At 38.3% G+C, this 21,888-nt stretch overlaps 4 protein-coding genes across 6 annotated transcripts; 2 read left to right on the top strand and 2 right to left on the bottom strand.

Moving 5' to 3' along the window:
- The first annotated feature begins 475 nt into the window (after positions 1 to 475).
- Positions 476 to 4,581, top strand: LOC125011747 (beta-1,3-galactosyl-O-glycosyl-glycoprotein beta-1,6-N-acetylglucosaminyltransferase-like). Of its 2 annotated transcripts, XM_047591022.1 has the most exons (5): positions 476 to 542; positions 2,192 to 2,687; positions 2,788 to 2,881; positions 3,035 to 3,439; positions 3,575 to 4,581. In XM_047591022.1, the coding sequence occupies exons 2-5, from the start codon at positions 2,404 to 2,406 to the stop codon at positions 4,058 to 4,060; spliced, it is 1,269 nt and encodes a 422-aa protein (XP_047446978.1). In that variant the 5' UTR covers positions 476 to 542; positions 2,192 to 2,403; the 3' UTR covers positions 4,061 to 4,581. The 2 variants fall into 2 exon arrangements, with proteins under 2 accessions (XP_047446978.1, XP_047446979.1); XM_047591023.1 differs by lacking the exon at positions 476 to 542 and having other exon boundaries at positions 2,029 to 2,687.
- Positions 4,582 to 5,254: 673 nt separating this feature from the next.
- LOC125012037 (protein prune homolog 2-like) lies at positions 5,255 to 12,347 on the bottom strand (the record flags this gene model as incomplete). The annotated part of the gene is made up of 8 exons (XM_047591632.1): positions 5,255 to 6,482; positions 7,178 to 7,210; positions 8,195 to 8,236; positions 8,712 to 8,810; positions 9,185 to 9,271; positions 11,214 to 11,345; positions 11,606 to 11,705; positions 12,278 to 12,347. Coding segments are annotated over 8 exons (591 nt in total), but the record flags the coding sequence as incomplete, so codon positions are not given.
- Positions 12,348 to 12,745: 398 nt separating this feature from the next.
- Positions 12,746 to 17,205, bottom strand: LOC125012222 (riboflavin kinase-like). Of its 2 annotated transcripts, XR_007113249.1 has the most exons (8): positions 17,097 to 17,205; positions 16,594 to 16,840; positions 16,253 to 16,386; positions 16,043 to 16,179; positions 15,803 to 15,939; positions 15,620 to 15,712; positions 13,886 to 15,495; positions 12,820 to 12,966 (listed from the first exon to the last, which is right to left on the bottom strand). XR_007113249.1 is itself a non-coding variant. In XM_047592053.1 (2 exons), exons 1-2 carry the CDS (start codon positions 13,965 to 13,967, stop codon positions 12,761 to 12,763), a joined length of 288 nt encoding a protein of 95 aa, XP_047448009.1. In that variant the 5' UTR covers positions 13,968 to 14,030; the 3' UTR covers positions 12,746 to 12,760. The 2 variants fall into 2 exon arrangements, 1 of the variants encoding a protein (XP_047448009.1); XM_047592053.1 differs by lacking the exons at positions 15,620 to 15,712; positions 15,803 to 15,939; positions 16,043 to 16,179; ... (1 more) ...; positions 16,594 to 16,840; positions 17,097 to 17,205 and having other exon boundaries at positions 12,746 to 12,966; positions 13,886 to 14,030.
- Positions 17,206 to 17,239: 34 nt separating this feature from the next.
- Positions 17,240 to 21,720, top strand: LOC125012221 (beta-1,3-galactosyl-O-glycosyl-glycoprotein beta-1,6-N-acetylglucosaminyltransferase-like). The gene is made up of 6 exons (XM_047592052.1): positions 17,240 to 17,368; positions 17,495 to 17,669; positions 19,317 to 19,812; positions 19,913 to 20,006; positions 20,166 to 20,570; positions 20,708 to 21,720. The coding sequence occupies exons 3-6, from the start codon at positions 19,529 to 19,531 to the stop codon at positions 21,191 to 21,193; spliced, it is 1,269 nt and encodes a 422-aa protein (XP_047448008.1). The 5' UTR covers positions 17,240 to 17,368; positions 17,495 to 17,669; positions 19,317 to 19,528; the 3' UTR covers positions 21,194 to 21,720.
- Positions 21,721 to 21,888: the final 168 nt, after the last annotated feature.

The following is a 21,888-nucleotide window of genomic DNA, read 5'->3' as shown; positions in this document are numbered from 1 at the left end:
TCTTACACTACACTATTATTTATTTTTATCTTATTCTATTTTTTCTATGTCTGGTCACAATTATGTTCTCTGTTTGCTTGAGACTTGGACTAAACAATTTCCCGGCAGGGATCAATAAAGTGATCTTGGATCTTGAACAATAATAATATTAATAATAAAATAATAAAAAGTTCAAAATACCTGCTGACCTGACACAACAGCAGCCACACACCAAGTATAAAGGTAGGGGTTATCACGCAAGTTATGCACAATTTTTTAGCAGATTATGTCAACAGTTTGTATGAATATGGAAAGAATTTGTTGAAACATTAGCAATTTGTTCAGTTCTTATGTCTACACACAATTTTGCAATTTTCCACAGGTGCATAATTAATGTTTCACTTTGAAAAAGTTACACCCATTAGCACCTGAAACGGTTAGTGAGCGAGTAGATGATTGTGCAAACACCAGGTCTGAGTTATCAGACAGCTGGGAGGGACAGAGACAGAGACAGAGACTAAGAAAGGAGACTTGCATCAGATCGTCTGTCTGTAAAACCTCAGGTAAGAAGCATTTTTATTTGCTTGTTATTTCAGCAAAATGGCAATTCTTATTTCAATTCATTCTTATTTATTTTCAACAATAAAATAAAAACTGTCTTATTACATGCCTGTGATCGTTCTCAGTCATCCAGATCATAGTGTGTTTCTTGAAAACACGTCACCACTCATCTAAGTAGAATAGAAGAAACTGCTTTAATGAGTATGGTCTTCAAGTCCAGTTCTACCTGTTTCAGACTTTTTTTTTTTACTCTTCTTACATATTAGCTGTTAACACTTTCTGCACTCGGCAGATGGGTCCCTCGATATGAGCTGGGTTCTGCTTAAGGTTTCTTCCTGTTAAAAGAGAGTTTTTCCTTGCCACTGTCGCCCTCAGGCTTGCTCTAGACGTTGCAGCCTGGTTTTTGTAAAGCGTCTTGAGACAATGTGTATTGTTATTGACGCTATATAAATAAAACTGAACTGAAATGAATTAGACACTGAAATTTCAACTTTATATTTGTATATTAAAATGCATGGAGGGTAGCCCCCACCCCAGTTTTCTTTTTTTATTATTATTTATTAAACTCCACCTTCTGAGACACATTATTACACATCTCACAAAAATAACTGCGAGTTAAAATTTTAGGTTAAGATAAGTAATAAGATAAGTCCTTTAATTTATCTCACAGTTTGAACAACCTTACCAACACACATAACTTATCAACCGGATGACAAACATAAATTCTTAAGTACTTGGCAAGTACTGTATAGATTTATCATTTGTAAGCTGTATTTCTGAGACTATTGTTGGTTATTGTTGTTTGATTTACATTTAGAGTGACTTCATTTATTTGTTGAATAATTATATTCAATCTGTTTTGTTATTCTTTTTAGTTATTTAGCACAATTTTAACTTGTATTCATTTTCGTAGCTGAATTTTTTGTGTGCTTTACCACACCTGAGATTAGATTAGACTAAACTTTATTATCTGTACGGGTGATAGAAATTCATTCTTTCAAAAGAGATCTTTGACCGGCCATAAAAAAGAACAACATTATAAAACAGACAAAAAAAAAAGTCAGTGTTTGACAAAAAGGAGGAAGCTGTTAACAGCAGCATGTGTCTATTTCTGTTTGTTCTTGGTGGCTATTGCAGACTGCATGAAAGATTGTTTAAAAATGGTTACAAGGCCAGTGGAACCTTGTGACGTTTGTCTGATGGCAGCATCTGAAAGCAATGGTGGCATGGAAAAATTGAAAAATCTTTTTTTTTTTGTTAATATCCTCTTTAAATACACATAACATGTATTCAACATATTTTAGTAAAGGGATAAATGAAGGCAGGAGATGTTACAGTCACTTTACTGTTACACATTTAAAAAAAAGAAACAAATGAATATTTGAAGCTGTGTATTATTTGAATTGCTTAATACTGAATGCAAAATGATAACAATAATATATATATATATATATATATATATATCATTGGTCATTTAGCTTAATATAGAACACATATAATGGGTAGGGGGTCTCCTGGGGGCCCTTGGCCTGAAAAACGTTGAAGACCTCTGATCTACTGTATATGGAAGCATAAGGTTTTGGTATATGCTTACCTGAGTTATGGCTACTAATGTGAGGTGTTCATATTGTTTGTCTTATTTTGTTTCCAGGAGGGGATGGACTAATCTGGCTGGCTTCATAATAAGAGGAATTTTTCAACACATTGTCAAACATTACTTCATGCACTTAAAACTTAGGACAGTGAAGCAGAACATAACAACAGTACGTAGCTTGTATTTTAGCTATAAAATTCATAAAGCAAACCTTGATTAGTCATCCTCAGCTAGGATTGTAGATTGATTTGTAGTTGAACTGCTCTCAAATGATGCGTTCACTGAAACAAAGGAGGCTGCTATTGAAGCTCACTTGTGTACTGGGACTCCTGTTGATGCTGTTGCTACTCTGTCGGCCGAAAACAGACCAGAGTCCTGCTCACACGCTCAGGCATGAACATAGAGCTGTAAAGCAAACGTACAACTGTCCAGCAATACTGAAAGGAGAGAGGGAAGCACTGGATGAAGCCAAACTACTCTCCATCTCTAAAGAGTTCCGCAGGAGCACTAAGATCCCTGATGCTTATTATATAAATGCCACCCAAAACTGCAGGTGCGTTGCTCAGACCCACAGATTTCAGTTAATGTGTAACTCTAAACCATAATTTAAATGTACATAAATTGTTTGTTCACAATTGTGCATTTATAAACAGGAACTTCAAGTCAAGTAGAAAATACGTAACATCGCCGTTAAGCAAAGAAGAAGAGGACTTCCCTCTGGCTTACTCTATTGTTGTACATCACAAGGTATGCACGGTCTAAAACAACAACAACAACAAAAAACTCACTCACAGGGGCACACTACTGTCATAGTAGTTAGTAGTTATAAAAAAACAGTGAGTGTATGAAACATACAGGGCAAGAATTGAAATCTCTTTTTTTGTGTGTGTGTGCTTTTAGGTGCAGAACTTTGAGCACCTACTACGAGCGATTTATGCTCCCCAAAATATTTATTGTGTCCATGTGGACAAAAAATCAGAGGCCTCAGTCATTTCTGCCATCACAGCCATTGTGTCCTGTTTTCCAAATGTCTTCATGGTCAGCGAGCCTGTGAGCGTGGTCTATGCTGCCTGGCCGCGCGTCCAGGCTGACCTTAACTGCATGGCCGACCTCTATAACAGCAGTACAAAATGGAAATATTTCCTCAACCTCTGTGGCCAGGACTTCCCCCTGAAAACAAACTTGGAGATTGTAAGAATACTGCGGTTCCTGAAAGGTGGTAACAGTATGGAGTCAGAAACCATGGTCGAGGGGAAGAGGTGGAGGGTAACACAAGTTCACCAGATAGTTAACGGGACAATCCAGGTGCATATTTTGGATATTGATATATGCATTTTTTTTTTTATAACCTATTACATAACAAAATTTAATTAAGTGACTTTGCCATTTCAAAAGAGTTCTTACCGTCACCATCATATAATTAATTTTCAACTGTCTCAGGGTACAGGAAAGAAAAAGGAGCCGCCTCCCTTCAACTTGCCCATTCTCTCAGGAAATGCCTACTTTGTGGCTAACCAAGGCTACATTCAGAGTGTGTTGGAAGACAAACGGATACATGCGCTGATCGAATGGGCCAAAGACACCTACAGTCCTGATGAGTTCCTCTGGGCAACCATTCAGCGGATGCCTGGTGTTCCTGGGTCAAGGAGGCCCCACTCTAAATACGACACAACAGATATGAGTTCAATTGCGCGGCTGGTGAGGTGGCCGTGGCACGAGGGGTCACAGGATTCACTGGAAGCAGTGTACCCACCATGTCAGGGCGACCATGTCAGGTCAATATGTGTGAACAGTGCTGGAGACCTGCAATGGCTGCTTCAGCAGTATCACCTCTTTGCCAATAAGTTTGACATAGACACAGATCCCATTGCTGTCTACTGCTTGGAGAGATATCTGAGACAAAAGGCGCTGGCTGAGGTGCATTAGGTGGAGGTTTTCCTGAATCAAAACAAAATTTTGCCATTTTATATGTATTCCTACAGATAATTTAGAGTATAGGTCTTCAACACTGGATCCGCGGACCCCCAACGTGTCCCCTGTTGAAGACCTATGTGGGGTCGAAATTGTTGGTTGACTGGCGACGTGTCCAGAGTGTACCCCGTCTCTCGCCTGATGACAGCTGCATTGGCTCCAGCAACCCCCATGACCCTAGTGAGGTTAAGCGGCATGGAAGATGAGATGAGATGAGTTATCCCCCACAAATTTAAATGTCTTTAAATACACATTAACGTGAATCCAACATATCTCAGTAAAGGGATAAATGGAGGCAGGAGACTTTATCTTTCAGTCAGTATTTCACTCATTCAGGTGATACAGGACCTGTCTCAACAGTCAATCTAAGCCTCCTGTACACTTTAGGCCACGCCCCTATTGCTGCTGAGCCAATCATGGGGCCACATATTACACACTGACTCTGTCAGGTCACCTGCAATTGGCTGAGAGCTTAGTCGGTCCCCAGGTGAAATCCCAGATTCTCCCTGTGTCTGCGTGGGTTTTCTCCGGGTACTCCGGTTTCCTCCAACCTCCAAAGACATGCTAGTGTGATTGGTGACTCTAAATTGACCCTAGGCGTGCGTGTGCTGTGTTAGCCCTGCGATAGACTGGCGACGTGTCCAGGGTGCTGGCCCGATGCCAGCTGGGATAGGCTCCAGCAACCCAAGTGAGGATTAAGCGGTACAGAAAATGGGATGAGACGAGAATATTAGCGGAAGAGAAGCTAACCAGCTAACAGTGCCACTCGCCCCCATCAGCCATTTATTGAGGCCAAAATGATTCACTGTCCCTACTACATTTAGTTATGTTTAAAGTTGAAAACTTGAATCTGTCAATTATTTATACATACCAGTTAGGTGTATGTATATCCGCTATGTTTATGCCGGTTGCAAGGCTAAATTGAAATCTACGGTGGCCCTTAAGGTCAAAACAACAACATTTCACAAAAACATGACATTTGAGAAAACACAACGACATTACAAAAACACATAATAATAATAATGCAATGTTGTTGCGTTTTCTGAAATGTTAATGCATTTTCTGAAATGTCGCTGTGTTTTGACCTTCAGGGCCACTGTAGATTTTTGACAAATTCGTTCTATTTTACAAAAAGAAGGAAAAGACTAGTTGGGAGGAACACATTTTAATGAAGTGAATCATTTTACATATTTTACAGCAAATAAATACTATGCCAGCCACGAACAAACATGTACAAATATAAAGAAACAAAAACAGACGTGCCCAAAACTGCGAGGTGGACACCTTCTAGCCCGTGCCCTGTCATTGTAACATACACTATCGCCTTATTTCCTCTCCACTTCCAAACAGCCTCTCTTTTTCTCACACACAACTCAGATGAACCATCTTTAAATATTATTATAACAGCGCACTATTCTGCGTTAGGGTGAGTAATTAGATCTGAGTACACTTCAACAACTGAAAGCATGCAACATATTACTGCAGCTGCTGATATCAGCTTTTTTTGCTTACTTATATCAAGTTGCTTTATTTTCACAGTGACACATAAGGGCTACTGACAGCTTTTTTTTTTCTTTTAAAAAGATTTGACGAGGCACTGAACGATATTGTGACACAATGTTAAACCTCACTGTGACAGGTGGCGTCTGCACCTTTGTAAACTCTTCACAAATAGCTCGGCCACTGTGTCCTGCCTGTACAGTAAGGCTTGTAAAGTACAAAGATGTTTGTATCATTTTGTGTATGGAATAAAGTGTTGTAAACCTTGATGACCTTAAATTGTAGTCTAAATAGAGATTCACTCAACATTACAGTCTATTGACAGAGCTACATTACAGTATCGTCCACAAATGTTAACTTGCGAGAACACGCAGTTGAATATGTCTTCTGTTGGCTTGTATTTGGTTATATGTTAAATGCATGATGCACCTCACATTGCCTTTACAAACTTAATATTTAGCAACATGATGGGTTAATTATTAATACATTCATTTTATGAATACATAAATGCAATAAGTCAGTGAGGAAATTCAACGATACCCATAAAATCTGTTACATATTAATATTAATAGCTCAAATGAAAGGCAAAAGAAACTAAACCTAATGTAAGAGCACCCTCCTTTCAGCACAGTGGCGGTCTCTGCAATACAAACTAGAGTACTGTCTATATAGCACCCTCACATTTTCATTTTCCTTCATGAAAGAGAAGTTGCCTGACCCACTGCTAGTTGTTGCCCTAACAACTATTTGCTGTACGTGCCATGCTGCACGCTGACTTTCATATTCAGACATGCTGTAGTAGAGTACAGCAATATGCATGGAGAAGACAGGCATCAGCCAGGGATCTTGTCAAACAGCCGAGTTCCCCTTGTCGACTCTGAGTGAGAAAGGAGATGAAAAAGAATAGAAATTACTGCAATGCACTTGACTTCATATAATATTAATATTAATAATATGATAATAACAAAAATAAATGGAATGTGAGAATCAAAAACAGTGGCCAGAGCACAGCTCAAATTACAGTCATATAATATTGTGTGTGTGTGTGTGTGTGTGTGTGTGTGTGCGTGGGGGTGGAAGTGGGAGGCTTCTGTGGGCTTGTTTTTATATATTTGTTCTATGTGTGAAGCACCTTGGGCTGCAGTTCATTTGTACGAAAGGTGCTATATAGATAAAGTTGTAGCAGTTAAAAATAAGAACACAAAGGTGAACATTGGATCTCATCTTCTACTACCACTTATCTTCACTAAGGTTACGGTGGTTGCTGAAGCCTATCTCAACTGTACAAAGGTGAATTCTTGGAATAATAATTCTACTTCCCTCGTTAAACAGATCAGTTCGCATCTGACTAAAAGGAGACATAAAAAACTTTTCAGTATCAACACTAAACTAGTTCCAATCCCTGTATGTATCGATAATTTGTCACTGAGATTAGTTGACCAGATAAAAAGTTGCTACAAGATAGCATAGACTTTATGTTGGCAATATCTTCCCTATCCAATGAACACTTGGGGATGCCAGCGGTTTATCTCTGTTATCGTCAATTACAGAGGACGGTGGCTTACCACTTACTTAGCTGCTGTGTCCTGCAAGTCTGTATCCAGTCTGGTTTAGCATTGGGTTAGAGGGCAGAGAGCAACTGTTAGTAAGGGACATTGTGAAGTGATCGGGCAACTGTTTGTCATGCATTTACGGGGGATTTATAGTCTTTACCAGCACTGTCACTGAAAGACAAAAGAAGCTGAGGACAACAAGCATTGGTAAGAGGGTTCAGGTTCAAAGGAGTGCACTGCAATGCATAAGGTTCAACAATTTTCCTCAAATAGTCAATATTTGACCATTTAACATTTGCTTGTTAGACTTTTTTAGATGTCAGAAGCACTGGGTACGAGTTAGTCTGTGGTTTTCAGCCTCTATACATGCTCAGTTGTAAGTGAGCTGCAAGCAGACCATTTAACCCCAATGAAACGTAGATCCCGATTTAACTAATCATACATAAAATCCTGTGTATCTTGCATATTACTGTATTTTCAACGGACACCACTTCACTGGTAACAAGTGGTGTGAATCTGTACCAAAAAGTGTGGAACTTTCAGGTGAATGTCTTTTCTTATCACAACATTCAGTAACTACAATATACTGCACTTTAAAACCAGTATGCGTAAAAAAGACTTGTTACAATGTGGCCGTAGTGTCAATAAAGTACCTCACTGACTGCCAATGACTTCGTTTTAGTATTAATGGTTACGGGGCAGAGCATGTTGCAAAAATGCCTCATGCTAATTGCTGTTATCTATTAGTGAGTTAGTCAGGTGCAGTTACAATCAGGTTGTTAGTGCAAGATACAACAATCCATTTACTATACGTTGATTATCTTTAAATTAACTTTAAATGTTACACATAAAAAAATGAACCAAGTTACAGAAAAGGCCGCATCACAGACTCAATCAGGAAATCAATATATCGGTCTTGCTTTATGTTTTACGCAAAGACAGCCACAGGTCAGTCAAAGGTTAGTCCCAGCATGTGAACATTCCTGGCAGCGTTGAAGGAAGCATTGAACAACATAACCAAGGTTAGGGAGTTTACCTCAGACATGCAAATTTGTGTATACCCCTCTCCTCGTCATACCTTGGAGCAGAGTGAGAGATGTGTAAACATGCCTAATTAGGGCAAATGGACTAAAGGTTTTGGTCCCTGTTTCCTCTTTCTAGTGCATTTCTTCAGCACGAATTACAGCATTTAACTTTTACCATGGCTTTTATCAAAGACAAAGTCAACACAGAACAAAAACACACCACATAGAAACATAGTTGGTACACTGTATATGTATGTAATTAAAGATTACATATCAACCACCTGTTTTTAATATTCAATTTAAACGGGCAATGCTGGAGTAATGATTAACAGAACTGCAGTGGGGTAAAGGAGGACAGGGTGAATTCATTTGGTAACAGGGTTCATTTTCATACTGTATGTTTCAAGATAATCCAACAAGGAAAGCACAAGATGAAAATGCGGCATTGCAGGTATTTCTATATTTCCACCTTGAAAGGGCCAAAAAGGTGCAGCTACAGACATTAAATTCTGATATAGTCTCACTCACTTGACGATGCTGGGTGGAATGTGGACGTACTCCATTGGGATAATTTCTCCAAGCTCTCGCAGACTATTCACATACTTGATTTTACTGCTGAACTTGGAGCTGTAGAAAACAGAAACCATAACGTTATTTTTTCAGCGTTTTCATTTAATCCTCCTATTATCCTCGGGGTCAATTTGACCCCAATCAATATTCATCATTCAAAAAAATAACAGTAAAGGGAATGTCAACTTCCTCAACAATGAGGATAATAGGAGTGCAAAATGAGCTGATAACAGAAATCGGGAAATTGTCTCCTAGATATCCAGGAATGAGCTATAAAGATATCAGGTCTTGAACTGTGCCAATGTCACGTGCTACCCTGATAATGGCAGTGTGGACATAATAAAAAAAAAAAAAAAAAAAAGTTCATACATAATGAGCGGTCTGAATGACGTCAGAGATTTAGAGTATGTTGTCGTAAATGACAACGAGACCTTATGAAGGGTTTGGTGATTCCGAGTAAAGTCCGTATGAACCAGGAAGAGTGAACAATGATGAACATCTTCAGGTTTTTCTTCAGTCTGCGTGAAAAGAGGAGAGGTAGAGGTGGTAACTCAACTAATAGCTTTCACTATACTTCCTGGTTGGACCTGTTTAAAAAATGGATCTGGGAGCTCAGTTGACGGCCAGATACTGTAAAATTAATGGTAAATGCTGCTGTTGAAATGAACCATTTCCTTTTTCAATCACAACAAAGATCTGTTATTCTTCCAACTTTGCAGTTAACTGAAGTTAATTTGCACGTTCACTTACTTTTTCAAAGGAGTTATATCTAAATTACACGTTTCAGATTTTACTGGAACCAATTACAGCTGGATTACTGCCTTTGGTCTTATTCATCTTCTTTCACAATTTTGTTAAAAAAATGTGATATCTCAAACATAAATCCCATAAATCCCACCCATTATTAGAATTTAGAATGATCTACGTATAAACACAGACTCCAAAAAAATATAGATTCTTGTTCTACTTGATCTTAGTTCTGCGTTTGACACCGTTGACCACAAAATTTTATTGGAAAGGCTTGAAAGGTGGGTTGGCTTGTCTGGCCCAGTTCTAAATTGGTTCAGAACCTACCTTTATGATCGGCAGTTTTATTTCTCCATTGGTGAATTCAATTCAAACAAAATGAACATTACATGTGGGGTACCTCAAGGGTCAATTCTTGGACCACTGCTATTCAATCGCTACATGCTGTCTCATGTCATACGCAAACATAATCTTAGTTACCATAATTATGCAGATGATTCGCAACTTTACATTTCACTACACCCAGATGACCTATCACCCATAATATCCCTTACTCAGTGTATCAAAGATATTAATCAATGGATGTCAGAAAACTTTTTACAACTAAACAAAGACAAAACAGAAATAATCATCTTTGGTGCACAGGCTCAGAGACTAAAAATCGTAAAACATCCCAACTCTCTCTCTCTTCATAGCAAAACTGAAGCAAGGAATCTGGGCGTAATTATCGACAGCAATCTAAATTTCAGAAGTCATATTAATCACATTACAAGATCATCTTTTTATCATCTCTAAAATATCTCCAAATTGAGGGGCTTTTTGTCAAAATCAGATTCGGAAAATTTAATCCATGCATTTATAACAAGTAAATTAGATTATTGTAATGGTTTATTCACTGGACTCCTGAATTCAAGTATTCAGAGGTTACAACTAATTCAAAATGCAGCTGCACGTATTCTGACTGGTACCAAAGAATATAAACACATCACACCTGTTCTTAAATCTTTGCACTGGTTACCTGTTAGAACAAGAATCAATTTCAAAATACTGCTCCTGGTTTATAAAGCACTACATGGTCTTGCACCTCAGTACATCACAGATATGCTCATCACTTACACCCCAGCAAGAACACTTTGGTCAACAGGCAGTGGCAATTTACTCATCCCTCGTACCAGATCCAAAGAAGGGGAGGCCGCTTTTAGTGTATACTGCTGAGCTGTGTGTGTGCGCTTGTGTGGTTGTGTGAGTTTAAGTGTGTATGTGGTAAAAATGGCATACATATGATTGTTTACTTGCACCTATACCTTTCAATTGATTCCAAACTGATTTTTATGTAAATGTTTGTATTGTAACTATGTATACCTCTTGTAAAGCACATTGAGTCTGCCTTGTGCATGAAATGTGCTTTATAAATAAAATTGAATTGGATCATTTTTCACATAAATCTTTAAATTAACTGTCAACAGAAAAACAAAAAACAAATAATGAAACAAAAAAAGGAATATTTTCAAAAAGTTTTCTTAGGGGGATTATTGCAGTCTTGTCTTAGTCTTATATATTTCGATATGTCGGTGATTAATAACAACATTGATTTTGATAGATATAATGTCAATAATATTCAACATTCGTGTGATATCAAGTCAAAATAAATAATCAGTGGACACAAATTGAACTGTAGGAGGATATTAAATATTAAATATGTGTAAATGTTACCTTCTGTCTATCATTTGGTAGCACCTCTTCATCCAAGTAAATCCCGGCATCCTCCTCCGAGGTGTGGCCCCATTCAGGTAAACAATCATGTAATCCTCTGCTACCATCAGTTCCAAGGTACTTATTACATACCTACACACACAGAGACAACAGAAAATACTGTGTTAAGACTGGTGTATGTTTATCCATAATGACTGCAATAAAATATACAACCGGTTTTAATCAAGCGGCTTCAAAATCTTAGAAATTTCTCCCTAAAATAGTAAACGAATAAAGATTGTTGACTGGATGCCTATATTATTGAAATGAGATGTGAGTGTGACAATCAGGAGTAGACACATTTTGTTCAGCATGTCCACATGCATTTGAGCATGCACTGATATGTTACTCACAGAAAAAGGTTTTCCATGACATAATTGTAATTGTCACTGTCGCTGTCTGGTAAGAAACATGCTGCAAACACTATGATGGCATTCTTCTCAGCATAATAACCTGAAAATGTACACAGACACAAAGAGGACAGTCAGTTTGGGACTCTCATTGCACAAAAACCTGTGGACATCTCAAATTTGCAAACAGTCCATATCCATATCCTGCCTGCGTTTTTTATTTTTTTTATTTTCTGAAATAAAAACCCCTAGGATTGATTTGTCCATTATAAAAACAACAAGATCAATTATAACTCATTAAGACAAGAACTGTTCCAGTCATTCCTCCGTAAAACATCCACCCCCTTTTACTGCAGTTTTTTGATCCTGTGATTCCCAATGATTAACAGCATCGCAATTTAAATTTCAATAAAATCATCAGTGTATAAAGACACAGATGGCTCAGCAGTGTTCAGGAAGATAAAGAAATATTCATTAAATTAAACCACACAAAAAGTAAAACAGTGCTTGATCTTAAAAGAATACGCTTGCATTAACTAAATGGAGGATTACACTAAACAAAACAAAATAACACACAACTGAGCGGGGAGAAGAAAGAGGGCACCAGCGGATTTCAAATAAACAGAAGCTAAAAAACATGAAGGGGACACTGATTTGAAACGCGTGTTTGCACACCTCCGTGAGAAATGACTCTTCTGTACGGCTCAATGCACTTCATGTCAATGCGATACTCCTGCTCTCCAATCAAAATTCAAAGTGGGACTAGTGTCCAGACTCACTACAGTCTAAGGCCCACCAGTTTTCATTGGGTCCAAAAAATGTATCGAAATAAAACAAGAAAACAATAACGCTTGGAATTTTTTCTACCACTTCTGATCAGATTAATGCATTTTTTTATTTCTTTTATCACAAGAGTGACAACTATTATCAGCTCTCTTTAATTTAATTTGTTCCAATATCTTTCTGGCCCTTTGACTGAAGAGCGACAGTAGAAAAATAACTTCAGTTCATTCATTGAGGCACACAGGCCCACGGCAGTGTTAGAAGTCAGCTGCGCAATTACTGTTCAACAGGCCATGGAAATCAGACTTGCTGTTGAGGGAGAAGTGGCCTTGTGACCGTAAATAGATTGAAACCCCTTGATTGTTGAAGACCGCCCTATGAGTAGACCTGCAATGTAGCCACTTGTTGGTTCACCTGAACACCGCACAGATAGTGTTTCTTGGTGTTTTTGTAGTAAGGGTTCCAGCCAATGCTCATCACCATTTTATACACATCACCATTACCAACGCAGGCCCAGCCATAGTAGATCCCCGTGCTGATATCTGCTGGAAGGTTGTCCACCACTGAGTCTGGGAAGTTGGCTGGAGATCAGATCAGAGGGAAATGTCAGGAAAAGGAAAAGACAGGTTGCCATCCAAGAAAATAGAGGCTTGCAAAATAGGAAGACATTATAAAACTTGAGGACTATAACTTTAGAAACACCTTTCCACTGCTCATAGATTCCATTTATTATTAAAAAACAACATACACTTATTTGTATGTTCTTTAGGTTTTATAAACTCATGTTCAGCATGTGCTTATGCTCAACACTAACACTTAAGTATGGTATGCAATAATTTTAAGAAGTGTGTTTTGAAAACTAAACATATGGTTTTGAATTGTTCCCTTCCACGGTGCCTTTGTGATTTTTTTTAACGCACGCAATGCCCCAGTACAATTTTAAAGCCAGAATAAAAAAAAAAAAAAAAACATAAGTGAGCCAGCTTTGAAAAGACATCACACTTTTTTTAGAAAGTCTCACAGTTCCACCTAAGAATTAATAAACAGATAAGTGACCGTGTAAAAATGAGAATAAATTGAGAAAACAAAGAGTAAACATTTGATATATACGTATTTTTAATTACTTTTATCGTTCACATTCATTTGGATACGACGTTACTGCACATTTCTAGAAGCAGCCATGGTGACATAATAACTCCATTTACGGCAGTCCGTAAACGGAGCGCTCGTTGCGTAAAAAAGTGTCGTTATCGGTGCTGTTCAATACCAGGCGGTAAAGGGACATTTGGTATGGACGGTGCGATCAAATATTTTAAAACATCATCTAAGATAAGTCGAAGGTCGTGTAAAGGATATCTTTATATGTTACAATGCAATCTAATGGGTTAATATGACAGGCATTGCTGGTATTTACATACACTGGTTTATATCCCCAATGGAGATCAATGAAGTACTAGGGGAACCTACTGATACATTTAGACAAGTTAATGACACCTGTACCTGTGGGAATACCGAGTTCTTTGCTTCCTCTTCCAAATCCTCGAATGACCTCTCCGCGGCAGAAGTAGGGAAGACTCTTCATGACTAGTGTCCCGGTAACAGCTGGCTGTCTTTCAGACAAAAAATTTTATTTTATTATTATTTTTTTGATACTTTGAAAATCGAAGAGTCGGACATATTCTACACATGCCATGTACAAAAACGGGAATATTATACTACACTACATAATAATCCATAACATACATTGTAGTTGTAGTTGTTCTTCCTTTTTAACATGTTTTTTTCTTGTCTGTTTCTGTGGAAAAAAAAAGACAACAACAAAAAAACAAAACAAAAAAAACAAATCACAATTTTGATAATCCATAATCCTGTCCCCATCAGGGAGCTCGGCAGTTTTTAATTCATGAAAAACATTTAATGGTCAGTCCGGTTTGTAACTTATTTCGGCGTGTGATAAAACAAACCACAAGAGGGCGGCATGAGGCTAATCGTTCACTAAACCACCGACCTTTGAGACCAAAGTTAAAAATGAATTTCAAATGTAGTAATCTCGTTTTTATTATCCAGCAATATTTTTGGACAATAATTCAGACAGAAATAAAAGGCATTTAATCCCTGGTACAAATGACAACAATAACAACAACTTTATTTAACAAACACTGAAACACTTTGGATCCGGACTATTTTTTCTATGTCTGGTCACATTTCTGTTCTCTGTTTGCTTGAGACTTGGACTAAACAATTTCCCGGCAGGGATCAATAAAGTGATCTTGGATCTTGAACAATAATAATGATAAAATAATAAAAAGTTCAAAATACCAGCTGGCCGGACACCAGCACCATACACAGCAAAAAGTCCAGTGTTGTATTAACTCCCAGAGTTGATTTCAACACTTTTTGAGGGTTTATATTGCTCCACACTCTCCAGAGTTAAATTAACACTTTCAAAATAGTTAAACATTTAACACTTTGCCAGCGTTCCTTCTTTAACTCCCAAATCAGAGTTAAATTAACACTAAGGGATTGGACGAGTAACACTGCTCAGTTAAATTTTTACTATTTGGTAGGGTCCATTTAACTCCCTAAAGTGTTAAGCTATCAACACTGAAACAGTATTAAAATGAATATGTATTTTAAAATAATTCCAATCAATATCATCATTTTTTAAACTTGCATTTATTTTTCCTCCCTTGCAGTCATTCAAAACATCACAAATGAAGGTATAATGTACAAGTTTCATCTGAGACACTATGAGCTTTGAATATCAAACAGTTTATAACATTTAAGCTTTGACATTTTTATGACACACCTTCCCTCACTTCGCAATACTCTGAATGCATGATGATGGCCATCAAAATTCTCTGAATAGCTTGTTTGTCAGAAAAAAAAATGTGATTATCAACCAAAAGAACATCACTTATTTCACAAAAGACTGGCATGTCTTCTTCCACTGTACAGCATACAACAAGTCCAGCTTTATACACCACACTGTCCTTCAACATTAACATCCTTTGCAAAGTTGGCCCTCCTGGAGAAAAGCCAATGGAGCTACTCGGTGGCATTGCAGACCCTCGACGAATCTGCATTTGGACTGTTTTCTGAGTGTGTTCCTGAGAAAAAAAAAGCATTGTCATACTTGGCTCATGACAAATCTGAGAATTCAAATGTCAGTGTCAAATACACGACTTTGCATCACAACATGCAAGTGTCATGAAAACAATAATAATGACTTACATAGCCTTTCTTGGAATATGGATCCTTGAGGGAAGGGAACAGCATCACGATACCAAGAGCATACTCTTCTCTGATCGCTTTAATGGGGAGGTGCTGAGAGGGGATAATAAATTAGTAACCCAAATGTATGCAATGGCCATACAGTTGTTTAGCAAAAACAAAAAGAATATAAAACATACAAACCCATGGTTATCAATCATGTGAGCCACCAGTATGTTCACCATGTGCCGTCTTGCAGCATCTGTTAATGTTTCTGTTCTTCGGTACTCCTGTAGTACCTCTTCACCACCGGACTTGCCTCTAAGCACAGCTTCTATCAACTAATAAAAAAACAAAACCACAAGAATGTCAAACATGGTTATTAACAACTTTTCTGGAGACTGAAAAATGCAAAAATGTTAAACTCATGAGAATCAAGTGAACCTGTTTAGCAGACGCTGCATTTGCATCTGCAAATCGTTGTCTCTTCCTTGGGACCTCATCCATGTTTACAGTCGATGCATTTGAGCTGAAGCTTGAGTCCGACTCAGAAGCTGAAGACAGGGACCAATCAGAAAACTCTAAAGGAATTTAAAAAGAAGTAAGTCATCTTATTCTGTAGAGCGCCTGATTATATTTGCCTTTATATCTCACCATCATTTGAGAAAACTGTCAGCACCACATTGCCTTGTCCAACCAGGTCGCTGAATATTTCTTCATCAACTTCTGTACCTGTTGCGTCCTTGTAAATGACTTGTGCATCTGGTGGCAGGCAAATCTCTCAAGAACTGGAAAAAAAAATGTAAGATAAGACTATTAAATGTATTAACTATATTGATAAACATAAATTTTTGAGAAAAAAGGAAATTTCAGCTCCTTAAAAGTGAATAATATTTTCAAGATATGTGAGGATGGCAGAAAGAGGTTATAAAACAGTATGTGTGTATTATTAAACTTGTTTTTCAAAGTCTTTAAGCTAAAGAAAAATAACTTACCATTTTCGTGGAATTGAAGAAAGTCAAAGTGTCCTTCTACCTCGGCCAACTTCACATACTTCTGCTGTCTGTTGTGCTTAGTTTTAAGCGCTGCTAAAAACATGTCCTACATAGGGATGATCCCGTCTACAGTCAGCCAGTTAGCAGCCGAGTTAGCCGCCGAACTAGCTAATTAAGCTAACGTTTAGCATTAGCCGCGCTTAGCTTTTAGCTGCGCCCTTCGTGGTCGCTCCAGCCTCAAACAAGCCTTTAAACAGTAAAAAAGATAACAGCAGCTTGTTGTTAACATGTCATTGATAATTACAGACATTTTTAGTAACTAGCGGTTAACTAATTAAGCTAACGTTATCTTGCTAGCTCACCACACGTGGACAAATTTACTGTTCAGTCCTGGCAACAAACAAGGCTTTGAAGAGTATATATTCGACGTATTGATGTACATACTGCAGTTCACACCATCAATTCATAATTGTTTTAGTAAGTTTTCACTAAATTTCACTTACCGTGTTTGACATGCGAGAGGAGGAAAATAGTACTGACTGAAGAAGTGGCGCAAACTGAAGACGTGAAGTGCAGGAGAAAAGGCGGAGCTTAATGACGTCTTTGCAGAGCTAAACTAACACTGATCTGATCAACTCTGTGAAATAACTCTGACTCTGGACACGATTTAAATCCAAATGTGTTAAATTTACACGTTGGGAACTCCCAGATGTTTAATCCTGAAAATTTAACTCTCCAATTTTTGCTGTGTAGCAGCCACACACCAAGTATAAAGGTAGGGGTTATCACGCAAATTATGCACAAATTTTTAGTAGTTTGTATGAATATGGAAAGAATTTGTTGAAACATTAGCGATTTGTTCAGTTCTTATGTCTACACACAATTTTGCAATTTTCCACAGGTGCATAATTAATGTTTCACTTTGAAAAAGTTACACCCATTAGCACCTGAAACGGTTAGTGAGCGAGTAGATGACTGTGCAAACACCAGGTCTGAGTTATCAGACAGCTGGGAGGGACAGAGACAGAGACTAAGAAAGGAGACTTGCATCAGATCGTCTGTCTGTAAAACCTCAGGTAAGAAGCATTTTTATTTGCTTGTTATTTCAGCAAAATGGCAATTCTTATTTCAATTCATTCTTATTTATTTTCAACAATAAAATAAAAACTGTCTTATTACATGCCTGTGATCGTTCTCAGTCATCCAGATCATAGTGTGTTTCTTGAAAACACGTCACCGCTCATCTAAGTAGAATAGAAGAAACTGCTTTAATGAGTATGGTCTTCAAGTCCAGTTCTACCTGTTTCAGACTTTTTTTGTTACTCTTCTTACATATTAGCTGTTAACACTTTCTGCACTCGGCAGATGGGTCCCTCGATATGAGCTGGGTTCTGCTCAAGGTTTCTTCCTGTTAAAAGAGAGTTTTTCCTTGCCACTGTTGGCAAGGTTGCCAGGACAGGTTGCAGCCTGGTTTTTGTAAAGCGTCTTGAGACAATGTGTATTGTTATTGAAGCTATATAAATAAAACTGAACTGAATTGAATTAGACACTGAAATTTCAACTTTATATTTGTATATTAAAATGCATGGAGGGTAGCCCCCACCCCAGTTTTCTTTTTTTATTATTATTTATTAAACTCCACCTTCTGAGACACATTATTACACATCTCACAAAAATAACTAGGAGTTAAAGGTTTTAGGTTAAGATAAGTAATAAGATAAGTCCTTTAATCTATCTCACAGTTTGAACAACCTTACCAACACACATAGTTTATCAACCGGATGACAAACATAAATTCCTAAGTACTTGGCAAGTAACTGTATAGATTTATCATTTGTAAGATGTATTTCTGAGACTATTGTTGGTTATTGTTGTTTGATTTACATTTAGAGTGACTTCATTTATTTGTTGAATAATTATATTCAATCTGTTTTGTTATTCTTTTTAGTTATTTAGCACAATTTTAACTTGTATTCATTTTGGTAGCTGAATTTTTTGTGTGCTTTACCACACCTGAGATTAGATTAGACTAAACTTTATTATCTGTCACGGGTGATAGAAATTCATTCTTTCAAAAGAGATCTTTGACCGGCCATAAAAAAAGGACAACATTACAAAACAGACAAAAAAAAAGTCAGTGTTTGACAAAAAGGAGGAAGCTGTTAACAGCAGCATGTGTCTATTTCTGTTTGTTCTTGGTGGCTATTGCAGACTGCATGAAAGATTGTTTAAAAATGGTTACAAGGCCAGTGGAACCTTGTGACGTTTGTCTGATGGCAGCATCTGAAAGCAATGGTGGCATGGAAAAAATGGAAAAATCTTTTTTTTTTGTTAATATCCTCTTTAAATACACATAACATGTATTCAACATATTTTAGTAAAGGGATAAATGAAGGCAGGAGATGTTACAGTCACTTTACTGTTACACATTTTAAAAAAAGAAACAAATGAATATTTGAAGCTGTGTATTATTTGAATTGCTTAATACTGAATGCAAAATGATAACAATAATATATATATATATATATATACATATCATTGGTCATTTAGCTTAATATAGAACACATATAATGGGTAGGGGGTCTCCTGGGGGCCCTTGGCCTGAAAAACGTTGAAGACCTCTGATCTACTGTATATGGAAGCATAAGGTTTTGGTATATGCTTACCTGAGTTATGGCTACTCATGTGAGGTGTTCATATTGTTTGTCTTATTTTGTTTCCAGGAGGGGATGGACTAATCTGGCTGGCTTCATAATAAGAGGAATTTTGCAACACATTGTCAAACATTACTTCATGCACTTAAAACTTAGGACAGTGAAGCAGAACATAACAACAGTACGTAGCTTGTATTTTAGCTATAAAATTCATAAAGCAAACCTTGATTAGTCATCCTCAGCTAGGATTGTAGATTGATTTGTAGTTGAACTGCTCTCAAATGATGCGTTCACTGAAACAAAGGAGGCTGCTATTGAAGCTCACTTGTGTACTGGGACTCCTGTTGATGCTGTTGCTACTCTGTCGGCCGAAAACAGACCAGAGTCCTGCTCACACGCTCAGGCATGAACATAGAGCTGTAAAGCAAACGTACAACTGTCCAGCAATACTGAAAGGAGAGAGGGAAGCACTGGATGAAGCCAAACTACTCTCCATCTCTAAAGAGTTCCGCAGGAGCACTAAGATCCCTGATGCTTATTATATAAATGCCACCCAAAACTGCAGGTGCGTTGCTCAGACCCACAGATTTCAGTTAATGTGTAACTCTAAACCATAATTTAAATGTACATAAATTGTTTGTTCACAATTGTGCATTTATAAACAGGAACTTCAAGTCAAGTAGAAAATACGTAACATCGCCGTTAAGCAAAGAAGAAGAGGACTTCCCTCTGGCTTACTCTATTGTTGTACATCACAAGGTATGCACGGTCTAAAACAACAACAACAACAACAACAAAAAACTCACTCACAGGGGCACACTACTGTCATAGTAGTTAGTAGTTATAAAAAAACAGTGAGTGTATGAAACATACAGGGCAAGAATTGAAATCTCTTTTTTTGTGTGTGTGTGCTTTTAGGTGCAGAACTTTGAGCACCTACTACGAGCGATTTATGCTCCCCAAAATATTTATTGTGTCCATGTGGACAAAAAATCTGAGGCCTCAGTCATTTCTGCCATCACAGCCATTACGTCCTGTTTTCCAAATGTCTTCATGGTCAGCGAGCCTGTGAGCGTGGTCTATGCTGCCTGGCCGCGCGTCCAGGCTGACCTTAACTGCATGGCCGACCTCTATAACAGCAGTACAAAATGGAAATATTTCCTCAACCTCTGTGGCCAGGACTTCCCCCTTAAAACAAACTTGGAGATTGTAAGAATACTGCGGTTCCTGAAAGGTGGTAACAGTATGGAGTCAGAAACCATGGTCGAGGGGAAGAGGTGGAGGGTAACACAAGCTCACCAGATAGTTAACGGGACAATCCAGGTGCATATTTTGGATATTGATATATGCATTTTTTTTTTATAACCTATTACATAACAAAATTTAATTAAGTGACTTTGCCATTTCAAAAGAGTTCTGACCATCACCATCATATTAATTTATATTTTCAACTGTCTCAGGGTACAGGAAAGAAAAAGGAGCCGCCTCCCTTCAACTTGCCCATTCTGTCAGGAAATGCCTACTTTGTGGCTAACCGAGGCTACATTCAGAGTGTGTTGGAAGACAAACGGATACATGCGCTGATCGAATGGGCCAAAGACACCTACAGTCCTGATGAGTTCCTCTGGGCAACCATTCAGCGGATGCCTGGTGTTCCTGGGTCAAGGAGGCCCCACCCTAAATACGACACAACAGATATGAGTTCAATTGCGCGGCTGGTGAGGTGGCCGTGGCACGAGGGGTCACAGGATTCACTGGAAGCAGTGTACCCACCGTGTCAGGGCGACCATGTCAGGTCAATATGTGTGAACAGTGCTGGAGACCTGCAATGGCTGCTTCAGCAGCATCATCTCTTTGCCAATAAGTTTGACATAGACACAGATCCCATTGCTGTCTACTGCTTGGAGAGATATCTGAGACAAAAGGCGCAGGCTCAGGTGCATTAGGTGGAGGTTTTCCTGAATCAAAACAAAATTTTGCCATTTTATATGTATTCCTACAGATAATTTAGAGTATAGGTCTTCAACACGGGCCCAACGTTTCCCCTGTTGAAGACCTATGGGGAGTCGAAATTGTTGGTTGACTGGCGACCTGTCCAGAGTGTACCCCGTCTCTCGCCTGATGACAGCTGCATTGGCTCCAGCAACCCCCATGACCCTAGTGAGGTTAAGCGGCATGGAAGATGAGATGAGATGAGTTATCTCCCACAAATTTAAATTTCTTTAAATACACATTAACGTGAATCCAACATATCTCAGTAAAGGGATAAATGGAGGCAGGAGACTTTATCTTTCAGTCAGTATTTCACTCATTCAGGTGATACAGGACCTGTCTCAACAGTCAATCTAAGCCTCCTGTACACTTTAGGCCACGCCCCTATTGCTGCTGAGCCAATCATGGGGCCACATATTACACACTGACTCTGTCAGGTCACCTGCAATTGGCTGAGAGCTTAGTCAGTCCCCAGGTGAAATCCCAGATTCTCCCTGTGTCTGCGTGGGTTTTCTCCGGGTACTCCGGTTTCCTCCAACCTCCAAAGACATGCTAGTGTGGTTGGTGACTCTAAATTGACCCTAGGCGTGCGTGTGCTGTGTTAGCCCTGCGATAGGCTGGCGACGTGTCCAGGGTGCTGGCCCGATGC

This window comes from Mugil cephalus, chromosome 8, assembly GCF_022458985.1.
Source record: "Mugil cephalus isolate CIBA_MC_2020 chromosome 8, CIBA_Mcephalus_1.1, whole genome shotgun sequence".
In the NCBI taxonomy this organism is placed as follows: domain Eukaryota; kingdom Metazoa; phylum Chordata; class Actinopteri; order Mugiliformes; family Mugilidae; genus Mugil; species Mugil cephalus.
The sequence above is the reverse complement of the archived record's forward strand: the minus strand, read 5'-3'. Positions and strand labels throughout refer to the sequence as shown.